Raw genomic sequence first — 15,476 nt, 5'->3', positions numbered from 1 at the left:
AAAAGAGTCAAAAATTGCTGGCAGCGGTGGGATTCGAACCCACGCCATCGAAATGACTGGAGCCTAAATCCAGCGCCTTAGACCACTCGGCCACGCTACCATCTGACACACAAGGAACAGCCCCGGAATTTTATACGGCTCAGTATCATAGTAGCTTATCTGTTTTATGAATGCACGTTTAATTAAAACAAAACATTGTTAGGTTTACTATATAGTGTCTACAGAGCCCATAAAATGCGTGGTGGCAGTTGTCTCATTTTTAATGCCATCTAGAGAATGAAACTTCATTAATCTTAAGATTTCAACCCAATGCTAACTTTCCTCATTACCTGGAATGTTAGGCGTTAGCTTTAGCTAGATAAACCTTTTTTTCTTTCACGCTTATATAAAATATTTGTTTTTGTTTTTTTGCATTGTGCTTAGCGACTTGCCACGAGATTTGCTAATATAGCTGTACATTAGTCGGAAATATCAGAGAAATGTTAAGTTCTTAAATTTACCAAGGCAGTTGACGTGACAGCTGCTATGTACAAGCGGAGTAGCTAGCATAGGAGCTTATCCGGTGCTGCTATCAACTGCTGCTCAGAAAGTCGTAATAGTTTGCTTGTGTCTACGACCATTTAAAAAAAACGTGTGTTGTTTGGGTTTTGAATAATATTATTTATATTTTTATTTTTGCTACTTTATTTTTTCTGTAACATCGAAAATATGATAACATCTTGAATAAATAAATAATAAATCCTCTGCCATATCGTCTGTTTTAGGTGTTAGATTTCCGACTGTCTTGAAGGCAATAGAAGGAAGGGGCGTGGCCATCGGAGGACGCCGTGGTACGTGCAGACGGCCTTGGTCGTCGTGGTGGACGGTAACGACAAGAACATCGTCCCGGTGCCAGGCACGTCTCTGGACCTGCAGGTTACCGCGGAGAACCAGGACCGATACCCTATAGGCTGGTCTTGAAGGAGGATTGAACTCGCAGCTCCTGCAACAACTCCTGTTTGTTTAACTTCAAGCGGAGAGACGGAAGAGTTATCAGAGGCGTTCCGGTGCATAAGGTTTGTTTCTTTTTGATGAATGCAGCTAACCAATACACCCATTTTAAAACTACTTGCCTCGTGCTGTGACATAATATACATTATCCATGGCTGCTGCTGACTGATGCATGGTGTACAATGTTGGGGAACACTGTACCAACAGGATATATTTGATCTTGGGAATGCATTCCTCTCCACTGCCCAGCTGTCACATTAAAAACGTGGAAACCCAATTACTTTGGTTTCAAAGGGAGCGGACCTGCACGTTATCAGTGTTTTATAATTGAGTTTTACGGTTGTGGTTCAGATGTCATGTTGCAGGCACTTTTCAGATGCCCATCACACTCATGGTGCAGCCACGGAAGGCTTGTTTAGTACAAACGTGGCTTTCTTCATGCATCTCGACACAGTCACACTTGTGAATATTCTCTCTCACGCAAACAGCAGCAGCAGCAGGCATCATGGAGGATGAACTGATGTTCAGCATGGAGGAGTGCGGCAGCGCCAAGAGACCCCCTGTCCAGGGAAGCGGCCTCAAACAGCGGGCATCCTCTCTCAGTGATGCCAACGCCAGCGATGACGACGACGATGAACACTTCATCTGCCCCATCCTGGATGACTCCGCCAGGGAGGTCTGTCACTACCTGAAGAACTTGGCTTATTCACGGCAGCTGTCAAACTCTCTTCCAAAGAGCAACTTTATGTACAAGGTGAGCTGTTCACCTGGAAGCACCTGAGAGATTGGGATTGTTTGCACATGTCTGTATTTATTTTGTTGTGCTCAGGCACATTATCATAACCGCTGAGTTCTGCAATCGTCTATGCAAACAGTTCTTTGCCTTATAAGGAGAGAGGATCCATGCATGCCTGCACACACGCACCACCACCAGCGTGTGTGTTATTTGTTTGTATGTGTTGTATATCTGTCAGCTCAAGTGGAAAGCTGGCCAGTCACCTTTTAAGTGTGCGAAGAGAACAGGAAGTACCAGAGAGAACCTCATATAATGACTGTGTAAATACATCTCTCCCTGCTCAGTGTGTCCACATCAGCAGAGATGAGAGATGTGCAGCGACTGCGTCAGCCAACTGCTGGGATGAATGACATTTTTTGAATTTCTGTGTTGTAACTGATGTTATCTGACGTGATGCTGATGTTTGCTGATGAAAAGCCCTCCGCTTTGTTTACCTCTCTGCATAGAATGAAACAGAAACCGTGGCAGAACCTCGGTCTTACAAGGTTTTGTCTGAGAGCGCACGGGTATGTTTCGGCTCATATTATATATTCTACGCCTCCATTCCTCCCACTCCACCCTGTAATTTACTGTCCTTTCCCTGTTTTGGAATTGTTTTACTTTTCACTTATTCCCATCACTCTGCTGACTGTTGTTTTCTGTGTCCTAAATCACTTAATGCATCCTTCCCTTCTTTCTTTGTATTATTATTATTTTTTTTTAAGTATTAATGACTTACTCTACTATTAACATCAGAGGTGTATTGGTTTTTAAGAAATGCATACTATTATATTTGAGACGTGTCGTCTGCTCCTCCTCAACAGACGTGACGCTCAGTTAAAAACGCGACCGTTCGTAATCATCTTTCATTCTAAATATAAACATGTCTAGGAGGCCTGCCGGATACTGGCCAGTGGTATACGAGGGAGACGTGCTTCCGTGCTCTGTAGGAATGTGCCAGGGTTAGGATTACTCACTGATAGATTTAGATGAGTAGTGACACTCGATTCCTGGCTCATTCTAAGAAAGTTATTTTTTGTTTTTTGAACACTGCATGGTAATCACATTCATTCTCAGGTAGCTGTAAATCAGTTGTTGTAGAAGGAGACGCTCCCTGACTTCTGCTCATTTAATGCATATACTTTACTGAATGAGTGAAAACTGATCCATGGAGAAACTTTAAAATCGTACATATGAATTAGTGAGTACAGCACAGGTAGATACAGAGGAGAGAAAGCATACATGTATGGAGTAACCCAGACCGTTCTGCATGAGATTACTTCCCCTCCTTCTTTTGTGTGTTCTAGCAAACCTGTTTGGGAAAAAGACTTTCTTATTCTTTTTGCACTAAAACTCGACTTTCAGGTAATAACACATGCCTGTATTTGGTGACAGGCGACATGGATGCATGCAATCGAAAAGGCCAAAGCTATGCCCGACCCCTGGGCAGAGTTTCACCTGGAGGACATCGCGACTGAGCCCTGCATTCGTTACAGGTAAGAATGAGTTGGTGTCGAAAGCTTTTTTCACGGCACATTTAACTTTCCTGTTTAACATTTCATGTATGTTTCTTTTTTTTTCCAACAATGGCTCTGGTCCAACCAAGTTTCCCTTAAAGCAAAGCATGTTCCTGCATGCACAATACCAGGACCCTATATCAGCACAGCATAGAGGAATGCATGAATGTTTTTTGTTAAAGGTTATCGGTAACATCAGTATTTTCCTGCTTGGAGCAGCCAAAACATTGCTTTACGGGTGGGGCAGTTTTCATTGTTGAAGTGAAAAGGCAGAATTTTAACATATTGTTTCACCAGTTGATAAAAGGAGTTTAGATTTATGGATTTTCTTTCATCAAAGCTGTCGTCTGAGTGGAACGGAACAAGCAATTATCAGAGAACACACATGTAATCACTTCAAGTTGATAAGATGATTGTTGGCTGAGCTTGTTTACCTACACGTTCAACAGTCGTGTCGCAATAAAAGTTTGCTTTGGTGTAAGCTAATTTCTAAAGGAACATAAATGAGCCAATAGCTGCTAAATGTGTCTTCACCCGCTAACTGCTAGTTGCTAGCTATGAGTGTAAAAGAAGGTAAAAAACTAGCTTTGACAACGAGCTAATAAAATGCAAACAAAAAAAAGTCATGTTTACTAACAACAATTTAATGTTTTAGATTTATTACTCTTGCAGTTTCAATGTCGGTAATCTTTTTCATAACATTGTCACCGAATAACTTAACATTGAGGTGTAAGCTACAAGTACAAAACTTACACGTTAGCCTTTAGTTCCTTATTTATGCACTGAACCCATCATGACATTTATTACGTACTTATTATTTCCCTCTAGCTTTGTTTTGGTGTACGTTATCTGCTGGGGAACATTTGTTACCCATTAGCTGCTTAATGCTAAATGATATTTTCACATGCCAGTTGCTGACTCTTGCTGATTTATTTGATGTGTTGTTTGTGGTGGTGTACAATAAACCGTGAAGACAAAAATAAACGGTTACAATTGGACTACAAGATAAAAGATGCCAAAGGTGGTTTAACTTGTTCATAGAGCTGCAGAGAACTCTCTATTGTTATAAACGCCACAGCACTCATTGTCATGTTTTCCAGTGTAACTCATCAGAGCAGCTTTAGTACATTGAGATGAAACTCATTTTGTGTGAGATTAGTCTTTATCGGTCTTGGAAATTCAGTGAATCGGCTTCTCTTCCCTTCACATCTCGGTCAGTGGCCTAATCCTGTCATGTATGGGTGGGATACTGAATGTGTTCTCAGATATTATGACCAACAAATCAGCTGGATAAACACACACACACCCCTCATGAACTCCTCAAACAAGGCAGGCAGCAGCGTCCTGAACACACTGCATGGGTGTGGGCAGAAAGCAGTAGGAAAATGAATTCCTGTTACATAACACACAGAGTCTGAGGCTGGGATTTGCCCTCATGATCTCTTTTCATGTGCTAATTTTACCCACATGTGACCCCACTCCTCTTTGCCCCCATGAGTTTGAACTTAATGGAATGAAAGCCGTGCAAGCAGCGTTCCCAGCGGGGGGAAAAAAGGAGGCAAGATAAGAGTTTGGGAAAGGAACAGAGAGGGCTGTTCTTCTCTGGGTGCATTAGTGGGAAAGGAGAGCTAAGCACTGGTGGCATTCAGGTCTCAGCTGCACCTACATCACATGTAGTAATAATTAACTCGGGACACAAACTCTGCCAAGTCAAACAGACACACTGATCCCAATATGATGTGTGTGCACATACGTTTATGGCACCATATTGACCGCATCAACCTTCAACCTCAACCAAAAATGACATAAATTATAAATCAAAATGGCTGCAGGCAAAATAACCCGACTAGAGAGGAAACTATGTACTTAATGTAAGGTTTTTGCTCTCCAGTAAGGAAGGAAGAAGTTTATCTTGATGTGCTGAGCTCGGGGGGAGCAGAAGTCGTAGAAAGACATCCAGGTCATTGTTGTGGCAGGTTTCAGTGGATGATTTACAGTGTGACAGATGGAACAGAACAAAAAATAAACAGGGTCACCGTACTGGCTGCTCTCTGAGACATGAGTGACCTACAGATGGATAATGACATAGCCTCACGAGGCATTTGGACTGAGCTTTACTAGACTCAGAATAAACTGAAACTGAAGATTATTTTTTTCTTCACTTATTTGTTTAGTCTGTCTCGGTTCAGACAGACATCGTAAAGTTCCTTATCTTCTGCCAACAACTGTCTGTTACCCAAAGAGATTCATCTCCACTAAATATTTTAGATTGTTACGCAGTTTATTAATCATTATAGTCCGACTCAGTCTGTGAAGGAGATTGTCTGTGAGTGTATGTTTGTACATTAAAGGCATAATTTTTAGATCTATTATATTTATATTATATCGATTATATTTTTGGGCTAAATGTCTGTATGCTAACAGTGACAATGCTAGCATGTTGAAGTTAGGTTAGATTTATTGTTGTCATCCTCTTAATTTAGCATGTTAGCATTCTGAATGAACTAAAGTTAAATATATTATTTAGTGCTAAGGACTAAATATATTTGAGGCTGGTGCAGTATTTAATTGCGAGACCATGAACCGTTCTAGATGAAGTGCAGTGTCTACGATTAACAGCCTCTTAATTTAGCCTGTCAACATGCTAACATATGCTACTTAGCTCTAAAATAAGTACAGCTGATTTGAGTGCTGAACACTGGTGTCAGCATGCTAACAAGTCAACAGTGACAATGCTAACACGTTAAGGTTAGCAGGTGTAATGTTTAATATTGTCATCTTCTTATTTTAGCATGCTAACACATACTGTTTAGCACCAAAGAGAAAGTAAATCTGAGCCTTAGTTTTTATCATAAACTGTGTTAGAAAAGTGCATCATCTACAACTGACAGCTAAACTTTATTTAGCTTGTCAAAATGCTAACTTATATTACCTAGCTATAAACCGAAAGGATGAGTGCTAAGTGGTTATATCAGTATGCTAACATGGAAACTGAGGCAATGCTAGCACGCTGGGGTTAGCAGGTGTATTGTTTAACATTGTCGTCTTCTTAATTTAGCATGCTAACACACACTGTTTAGCACCTAAGACAAATTATGTCAGAGCCTTAGATTTATTATACACTGTGCTAGAAAAGTACATTATGTACAATTTAAAGCCCCTTAATTTAGCCTGTTACAGTGCTAACTTATACTATTTAGCTATAAACAGAAAGTATGGCTGAGTGCTAAATGGTTATGCTAAGTTAACATGGTAACAGTGGCAATGCTAACATGTTGAGGTTAGAAGATGCAAAAGAAATGGTAACTGTGTCTGCTGGAGTTGTTTTATTGTTGACCAATGACTAGGAGAATGTGTATAGTTGATTGCACTAGATAAAGTAAACTGTTTACAACTGTTGACCTTTAAATTTAGCGTCTTAGCTAATGTTTTCTCTTTAGCTTGAAGACTGTTGGACATTAGCAGGGGTAATGTTTAATATCGCCATGTTTTTAGTTTAACTAGTTGCCAAGCTTAAATACACTATTTATCTAAACATTAAGTTAAACTGTGGCTGATAGGAAAATATTTAATCAGACCAAAAGTAATTTTAACAATTATCTAAATCTAGACATGCTAATAGTGCTAAAGGGTGCATTAGTGGCTGGCGACCATGAATGTCAGAAGAAATGCTACAAGTTTGGCGAAAAAAATAACCTTTTAATGTGACCGATTCAATTTGAAAGCAGTGTTATATTATTTGAGTCAACATAATTAATCTTCACAGGTACAATGCTATTACGGGAGAATGGGCTCAGGACCAGGTCCACATCAAGATGGCCGCACAGGTATTACCTCTGTTCTGGTTCTACTTTACTGAGTCTTTATCTCATATCATCTAATTTCTTTCCTTCTGCTTTGTTTCTCACAGCCGTTTGGGAAAGGGGCCATGAGGGAGTGCTTCAGAACGTAAGTTGAACTATTCATCACTTCTCATGCTGTTAGCGTAAACAAAGCTGAGTCTCAGGTTGTCACCTGATAGTGATGTGCAGATTGATACCAGATCTTGATGCTATAAAATCGAAATCAAAATAAAGATTTTGCACTTCAGTCATTTGAGGTGTATCAATAACATTGACACACATTGTGGAAAATAACTAAAGTATAGAGTTTTGGCAACGCCTCAAGTTGAACCACAAAGTTTTCATTTGGTCTTATTATTTTACTTTTTCTTTTATTAGTTTGAAACATCATTTTCACATATTTTGTGTCCTCTGTTTGGTTTTTCTGTTGCTGTATTAGCTCGACTATATAGTAAATGAGGCCACTACCTCAGTATACTTAAGAAGTAAATAAATTACTCTGATGTCTTGTATTCTTTATGGAGCTATGAGTTGTGAAATACACTACTTATTTTTTTGGATTTACCAGACACATTGGGGGTGCATTTGCACAAAGTTTCAGATTGGTATCGCAGATACCAGCCTGACTTTTTCTCAGTATCAGACGAGAAAGGAAATCTGTGGTGTCGAACACTATCGCCTGAAGCTGGTGCAGTTTTTTCACATTTCCTCTCCACAAACTCCACAGGGGAGTAGCTGACATAGTCTCCCACCAAAGTGGCACATGGGCTTTATTTTTAACTCACCATTAATGTTTACCGTCTGGTTCGTTTGACAGTGGTAGCGGTTCCCCAACGTGCTCTGGCTTTTGTTTGAGTTCGTGACAGAATAAAAGAGCAAAGAGATAATGCTCTAATTGTTTATGTTTAATCCTCAGTTATGTGGGAAATGTAAAAAGAGAGGCCCGATCCCCATCACCCCCCAATTCAGCTGTTGGCCACTCAGTGTATCCCACAGAAAAATCCCACTGTACTGGTTTGGGTTTGAAGCAGTTTTTCTTCTGTGACCTGGGGTCACTTTGGGCACATGTGAGGCGATCCCAGCTGGTGCTATAATTAAAAATAGCTTTAGTTATTTATTATTTTAGCTGCAGGGATGTTTTTTCCAGCCTTAAGAGACTATTATATGTACATATTGTAATTAAATGTCATTGACATGCTGCTCACCACTACCATCATTTCTTTTTGCCTCCAGGAAGAAGCTGTCGAATTTCTCACACAGCAGCAACTGGAAGTCGGCATCCAACTATGTAGCCAAGCGTTACATGGAGACGGTGGACAGGAGTGTTTACTTTGAGGACGTCAGGCTGCAGATGGAGGCCAAGCTCTGGGGGGAAGAGTACAATCGCCACCGACCTCCCAAACAGGTACAGGAAAATCAACAATGACCCTTAAAAGTACTCAGAGTGCATGCCTGCATACTTCTCTAATCTTGGCTATTTTTAAAATGGAAAATATTTTCATTTTAGCTGAAGTGCTGCAACTTCCTGTTTTGCAGTAAAAAAAAAAAAAAGGTTTTAGTGCGTTTAAATGTTGTTTCATTCTTCTTCCGAAAATCGTCAGGTGGACATCATGCAGATGTGTGTGGTTGAGATGAAGGACAGACCAGATAAACCCCTCTTCCACTTGGAGCATTACATCGAGGGCAAGTACATCAAATACAACTCCAACTCCGGTTTCGTGCGGGACGACAACATCCGACTCACTCCACAGGTGAGCAGCGTCACCTTTGTGTAATCGATGTACGCTCGGCCAGCGGATGAATGTAATCTCCGTCCTTGTCCGTCAGGCCTTCAGCCACTTCACATTCGAGCGGTCGGGCCACCAGCTCATCGTCGTGGACATCCAGGGAGTCGGAGATCTATACACGGACCCTCAGATCCACACAGACAAGGGGACCGACTTTGGAGATGGAAACCTGGGTACGCCCCCAATTTGACACGCTGCTGCTACGTTCTTAGAGTTTATTCAAGAATCTCCGTCCTGATCACAGCTGTGTTCCAGGTGTCCGAGGCATGGCCTTGTTCTTCCACTCCCACCTCTGTAACAAGATATGCAAGAGCATGGGCCTGACGCCTTTCGACCTTTCCCCCGCGGAGAAGTCCCAGCTGGACTGCACCAACAAACTGCTTGTAATTTAAATTTTTTCGATTAAACTACATAAAATAAAAGCCAAGACGCGGCGTCAGCAGGCTTAAAGAGGAAGAAGAAGAAGGATCAATGTGGACAGACATATTTGAATTTGGTGCTGATTTCCTGTATTTAATCAGAATTTGCCTCGTTCCTTTTCAGAAATCAGCTGAGACGGTGCTGAGGGGCTGCGAGGAGCCTTGCGGTTCTCCTCGCGTTCGCACGTTTTCGTCAGGCCGCGCGCCTCCGCTGTTATCCCGCCTGTCTGAGACCTCGTCCGTAGACGAGAGCATGAGCGACGCCGACTCGGTCCCATGCTCCCCTCTAGCTGCAGCCGGATTTATGGGCAAGTCGCCTATCGGTACATGCATGAACACGTTCCTTCAATGCTGCATAGATTCACGTTTCCGCTGCCACGCTCAGGATCTGTGTGGATAACGTTTTTTTTTTGTGTTTGTTTTCACCACATTGTACAGGATTATCTTTCACCGGAATGAACGAACAAGAAAGACTCAACAATAACAACACAGGTGAACACAAGGTGAGTAATAATTCAGTGTCTCCAAATTGTACAGAAATAAGAAACGTAAAAAAAAAACCTGAAAACAAGGATTACACAATGAGAGCTGATTGGATTTGGTGGAGTAGATACGCTGATGAAGGACTTCAGTTAGATATAGATATGTTTATTGTCAGTGTACATGTAAAGTTGCAGGTGGAGCAAACCGATTAGGTGCCTAGGATCCAAAAACTAAAAGTAGAAATACTTCGATAAACTTTAAAAAAACTCAAAATACTATTTACAAGCATACGCGCTGCAGTTACATGAGAGAACGATAATAATATAATAGGCATAATAATAATTGGCAGGAACTGGCAGGTGGAGATGAGGAAGAGGAGGGTAGATCTGCAGACATCTGAAAGGGAGAGTGACCGAATTTAACGAGTGGGGACGTTTAAATTGAAAATTAAGTGATTTTAGCAGTATGAGAAGTACAACCAAGCAGTAGAAATAGCCCCAAACTGACCACAGACGAAAACAGAATGTGTTTTACCTAAGCTTCATTATAACAGAACCTGTTCTTATGTCTGTGGAGATTCACTCAGGTCATGATATATCCTAAAACAAAACAAAACAACATTTTACAAATTGGATTTGTTTGTGTTTTTCTAGAAGACTAGTCATTTAGAACTGAAAAAACAACTGTTCAACAAGTCTTGGTGCCTTTTATTTTAGTTTTAATTGAGAGAATTCATTGCCTTGAACTAAATAGAACTGCTTGAAGGGGACACCAAAGACAGAAGTGAGAAAGTGTAGCAGTATACATATATATAGATCAGATATTTAAGCTGTAATGTGTGACTTTTAAATATACTGTGTAAGTTAGCCAACAATTAATTCAAGATCACTTCATTGATCCCTGCATGGAAATTATTTTGTCCAAGGAGTCACGAGATAAGAAAAACAAATATGAACAAGGCATAGATATAATAATAAAATATTAGCCAGGCCACAGTCACACAGTGGCACAGTTAGAGTTGTGTATTCTAATGGGTGTGGGGACGAATCCGCCCTGCAGCTCAGAATGGTTTCTGATGCTCCATAAATTCAGATTAAGGATCACACTCAAACTAAACAAAGTTATTTATGTCAAGTGCGGACGCGGATCACTGTTGATGTGGGTTGTCCTCCAGAATGAAATTAGAGAAGTGATACAGGAGCTGTGGACTATAGACATGTGTCACGTACTCGTCAGCTTTGTTTGTGTAATTGCTCTCACTGCCAGAGGAGGGAGACAGAAACTCCACACTGTAGCTTTAAATAGTTTAATGTTCCTACACCACTCATGGAAGTCAAACTGTCACACAAGAATATACACAAGAAAACTATATATAGAAAAACATACAAAAATAACAGCACTCTGGAAAATATATAGAGGAAAATAGAAATATAAGGGAATTCTGTTTATACAATGTGGAATGGGAATTAAAAATGCTAAAAATTGATAATGTAAGATAATTGCTAATTGATTTATAAAATGCAGTACTGCCACACAACTCGCTTCTCTTTTATATTTCCTTCTGCAGGAATCAGACAGCGGTGGAGACAGCGGCTACCCCAGCGAGAGGAGGAGCGAGGGGGACGCAAACGACCACGTAGACGGGGTAAACACTTCCAATCGACTCCCCTTTAATTTGATTTGGTCAGCCGGGTAATTTCCATAATCAGAGGAAGCCATTCATTACTGATAAAAAATAAATAAATAATAAAATTTACTTCCGCATGACATTTACTGAGAATATTTTATATTTTCTGGGCTCAGACCGTGGGTCGTTCTGTTTGAATTTTATAATCACTTTTGTAATCATCGTCCTCCGTCCACATGTCAAATTGTTCTGTCTCTCCTTTGTCCTTCAGTCGTCTCAGTGGCTGTTACATTTCCAGACAGTAGTTTTTATAATGCATGTTGTATCGTCATGTAGGCGCATCATCGCTACCACAGACAATATTCTGAGTCGGATGAGGACAGTGTCAGACGGGTAAACAAACATTAAGACAACAGTGTGTTAATTCCACCCTCACCTCAATCATAATCATCCTTGCTGTGCTCAAAAAACCCAAATCCTTCCTCTTTACTTTTGCCTTTTTTCCCCATCATCACCTGCTTCACAATCCTCACTAATTCCTCTAATTTATCTCCTCCTGCTCTTTGTTTTCCCCTCACTAGAGGAAGATGGTAGCTCCTCCAAGAGTCTCTGCAAACTTAAATTCATTCACTCCTGAAAATCAATGGGTGATTATTTGCATGGAGGCTTGAAAGACTGATAACGGATCAAGCATGACTCTTCCTTTTTTCGGGGCTGGGACGCGCCAAGCCGACAGTCTGAAAATGCAAATTGGAAAAAAAATGAAAATGAAAATTAGAACCAAATTACCATCTATCTCCATTTCACCACCATCCTGCTAACGTGTGTGCTCCTCTTCCTGTGCTTTAAATGGTTTTGCAAGCAGGGGTGTACTCCTCCAGCTCCGAGTTCAGATCTGATCATTTATTTTAAGTTAAATTATAGCTGACGTTGTTGGATGGGTGCCCCCCTGAGTTTGGAGTGTGCGCTTTCATCTAAAATCTGTTTTATACAGAAAAAACAACCAATGTTAACTTTTTTCGTCTTCTTTCGTCTTCTCGTACCTTTGTTGCCTGTTTGTGCTCAGCTGACCGAGGAGAAGTGGAGCTTCTACCATTCGTCTCGCGCTCACGTCCACAGACCTTCCTGCGTGGCCACGGAGGTGGAGAGACTCAGCAATCTGATGCAGAGGAAGATCGGACAGTCGGTCCTCGGAAAGGTAATAGGAAATTTGCCAACGTCAGACAGACGTCACAGATTCACGTTGGGCCAATAAATTACAGTAAAAATAATTCTGAATTAAGTTGTGAATCCACCAGGAAAATGCAACGACATCCAAAAGAACAGAGGGAAGTTTATTGCTTTGTCCCATATATTATATGCTACATACTTATATTAGTATTATACTGTTGTAACATGTATTTTTTTGCCGTTCACCATTGTACAAGTTTGGTTACAGTGTAAGTTTTCTAGTGACTTGTTGCCAGCTAACCTGATTTATGACAAACAACTTGAGACTGTCTTCAAAATAGTCAATCCCACCACAGAGGTCCATGCTGAAATGTCCCCCCTTTTTACAGGCTGGTTCAGAAAACCTGTTTTGCGCTCTGTCAGTGATTACTATGATTAGCTATTTGTTATTATTTTGTTATAAAGGCTTGAAGTTGTGCATTCACAATTGAAAATGGGAATGTATTTAATAAAAAAAAATTGGGGCTTTGAAATTGAAACCTGGGATCAAACCAAAATTCTTTGTATCTTCAATCTAATGCTGTCCCAGCCAAGAAAATGACCAGGTAGCATAATGTAGGAAATATATATATATATATATATATATATCTGTATAATTAAAGGACGAAACCACTGGAAATATCAACATTACCCTGAGAAATATTAATAAAATTATGAAGAAACCCCTTAATTTCACTACACTTTGCAGAGAAAAGTAAAATAACTGAATGAAAAATGCTTAATTTGTTGAAGATGGTAAATTAAAGGACAACAACAGTAAATTCTCTGCAGAATTTAAACAGGAACATCACATACTGTGTGACCTTTAACACTAAATTGGGGGCAGACTGGACACTAAATCGTGATCTGCTCACCACCTGTCGGTCTCCTGCCCAGGTCCACCTGGCGATGGTTCGGTACCATGAGGCGGGTCGTTTCTGTGAGAAGGACCAGCCGTGGGATCAGGACTCGGCCATGTTCCACCTGGAGCGAGCCGGGCTGTGTGGGGAGCTGGAGGCCATCGTAGCCTTGGGACAGTGCTGCCTGCAGCTGCCTCATCACATACTTCCAGACATGGCGGTGGAGGTACAGACCACTGTGTGTTTCAACGACCAGCTTATCTGACGTGGGCTCAGTCCAAGGAGTATTCTGACCCCGCTTGTGTTGTTGGCAGGACAATGCGGGAAACAGGATGAAAGGTTTCAGGTATCTGCTGCAGGCCGCCGAGGCTGGCGACAGGTCTTCTATGATCGTTGTGGCCAGAGCCTTCGACACTGGAATCAATCTGTCGGCTGACAGGTCAGTGAAGGTTCATTTAACACGGAAGAAGCTGTTTGAGTTGAGAGAGTCGTGATGATACTGACCCCTGGTGGCTGTTAGAGGAAAGGTCGTTAGGGTTCCTGTCCCATTGAGTGGATGATTTACAGTCTGTCATCTTGGAATATACCCATTTATAGAAGAAAAAAATCCATTTATGGAATAACCTGGTCCGTCAGTATATTCAGATAGTCAGCTGGCTACTTGAATATAATAATAATATATAATATTGAAGCCTTTTTGTCTGCTAGTGGTTTTCTTAAGGCTACACAGCTGTTCAGTCCCAATCCCTTGAGTTCCCCCTGTTTGACTTTACCAGATGTTTAGCATCACAATCAATCAGGATTTTCCACATTTCTTCCTGGAAGGAGATTCCGTCAGTTTTTAATAATGTATTGGACAGTTTTTAACCCAATTTTAGTAGGTTCTGCTTCATTCTTCTTAGATGTTTCTCTGATTGATGCCAGTGATTTGACCCTTCTCAAACAGACTAATATATTTTCCAAGCCACTCATTGCATCTGTTGGGGTTAAATAACTTGTCGCCAGCTCAAAGATAATTGATTTTCCAATAGGATGCTTAGTTAAATCCAGTTTTCAACTCCACAGGAAGCAGGACTGGGAAGAAGCTATTCACTGGTATGACACGGTGCTAAACATGACGGATTACGACGAAGGGGGCGAGTTCGACGGGACGCAGGACGAGCCTCGCTACCTGCTCTTGGCCAGGGTGGCAGAGATGTACCAAGAGGGAGGCCACAACCTCACCGCAGACCCGCAGAGAGCAGGTTTGAGTCCACACTGGCCTCTCTGTGCTAAAGATACCTTCATCAGTTTAAGATATTCAGCACTGATAAATGAGTTTACTTACCAGTTGTTGATTGTAAATGTTTCTCCGTGCAGGAGATCTGTTTACAGAAGCTGCAGAAGCTGCCATGGGGGCCATGAAGGGTCGACTAGCGAACCAGTACTATATGAAGGCTGAGGAGGCCTGGGCGCTGATGGAGGAGTAATTCTGGATGTTACATCAACAAAGGGCATCAAGAGTTAACGCATGACTGTTTGGTTTTTACACAGCCAGAATACAGCCTGACTAGTTTACATTTTTTTTTTTTTTTTTTGAAATTTTTTTTTTTTTTTTGGTGGGTTATGTTTGTTAGTGTTAAGCCGTTGAGGATCAAGCTCTTATCTCCCGGTTTCCCTTTCTCTCTTTGTGAAACTAATCTTTCCGTCTCCTCTTTCCTTTAAAGATCACTTTTTAGTCTGTCTGTATGAAAGAGATGGTCTGATGAATTCAAACAAAGATTATTGTTTACTTATTTTGTCCCAACTGTTAAAACACTTTTGTTGGAAGAATGTATGTAAAAAAAAAAGAAAGTAAGAAAGAAAGAAAGAAAAGTCCGCATTATAAATCTGTTAAATAAAGTTTGCATTGGTTTTTATGGATCATTATTTTGTGGAGACTCTTCTCTCTGCTAATTATTCTTGCAGCCAGTAGTAGTTAGATAATA

At 40.9% G+C, this 15,476-nt stretch overlaps 1 protein-coding gene and 1 non-coding gene across 9 annotated transcripts; one reads left to right on the top strand and one right to left on the bottom strand.

The window, feature by feature from the left end:
- Positions 1–18: 18 nt before the first annotated feature.
- On the bottom strand, positions 19–100 carry trnal-uag. Its single transcript has one exon. It is a non-coding gene; the product is annotated as a tRNA-Leu (tRNA).
- A 716-nt stretch (positions 101–816) lies between these two features.
- Positions 817–15,415, top strand: eef2k (eukaryotic elongation factor 2 kinase). Of its 8 annotated transcripts, none has more exons than XM_047609087.1 (20): positions 817–1,055; positions 1,482–1,744; positions 2,233–2,292; positions 3,161–3,261; positions 7,049–7,109; positions 7,193–7,230; positions 8,358–8,529; positions 8,726–8,875; positions 8,952–9,084; positions 9,167–9,294; positions 9,455–9,653; positions 9,769–9,833; positions 11,381–11,458; positions 11,777–11,833; positions 12,022–12,087; positions 12,507–12,638; positions 13,547–13,735; positions 13,824–13,948; positions 14,575–14,753; positions 14,869–15,415. In XM_047609087.1, the coding sequence occupies exons 2-20, from the start codon at positions 1,496–1,498 to the stop codon at positions 14,976–14,978; spliced, it is 2,292 nt and encodes a 763-aa protein (XP_047465043.1). In that variant the 5' UTR covers positions 817–1,055; positions 1,482–1,495; the 3' UTR covers positions 14,979–15,415. The 8 variants fall into 8 exon arrangements, with proteins under 8 accessions (XP_047465043.1, XP_047465044.1, XP_047465042.1 ...); XM_047609088.1 differs by having other exon boundaries at positions 1,479–1,744; positions 9,455–9,638; XM_047609086.1 differs by having other exon boundaries at positions 1,479–1,744.
- Positions 15,416–15,476: the final 61 nt, after the last annotated feature.

Source organism: Mugil cephalus, chromosome 16, assembly GCF_022458985.1.
Source record: "Mugil cephalus isolate CIBA_MC_2020 chromosome 16, CIBA_Mcephalus_1.1, whole genome shotgun sequence".
Taxonomy (NCBI): domain Eukaryota; kingdom Metazoa; phylum Chordata; class Actinopteri; order Mugiliformes; family Mugilidae; genus Mugil; species Mugil cephalus.
Note: the sequence above shows the minus strand (reverse complement) of the source record. Positions and strands in the feature narration are given on the sequence as shown.

Coding starts and splice junctions, on each gene's coding strand:
- eef2k (XM_047609087.1), top strand. CDS start 1,496: ATGGAGGATGAACTGATGTTCAGCATGGAGGAGTGCGGCAGCGCCAAG. Junction 11,459..11,776: donor CAAACGACCACGTAGACGGG/GTAAACACTTCC, acceptor ATCGTCATGTAG/GCGCATCATCGCTACCACAG. Junction 13,736..13,823: donor TTCCAGACATGGCGGTGGAG/GTACAGACCACT, acceptor TGTTGTTGGCAG/GACAATGCGGGAAACAGGAT.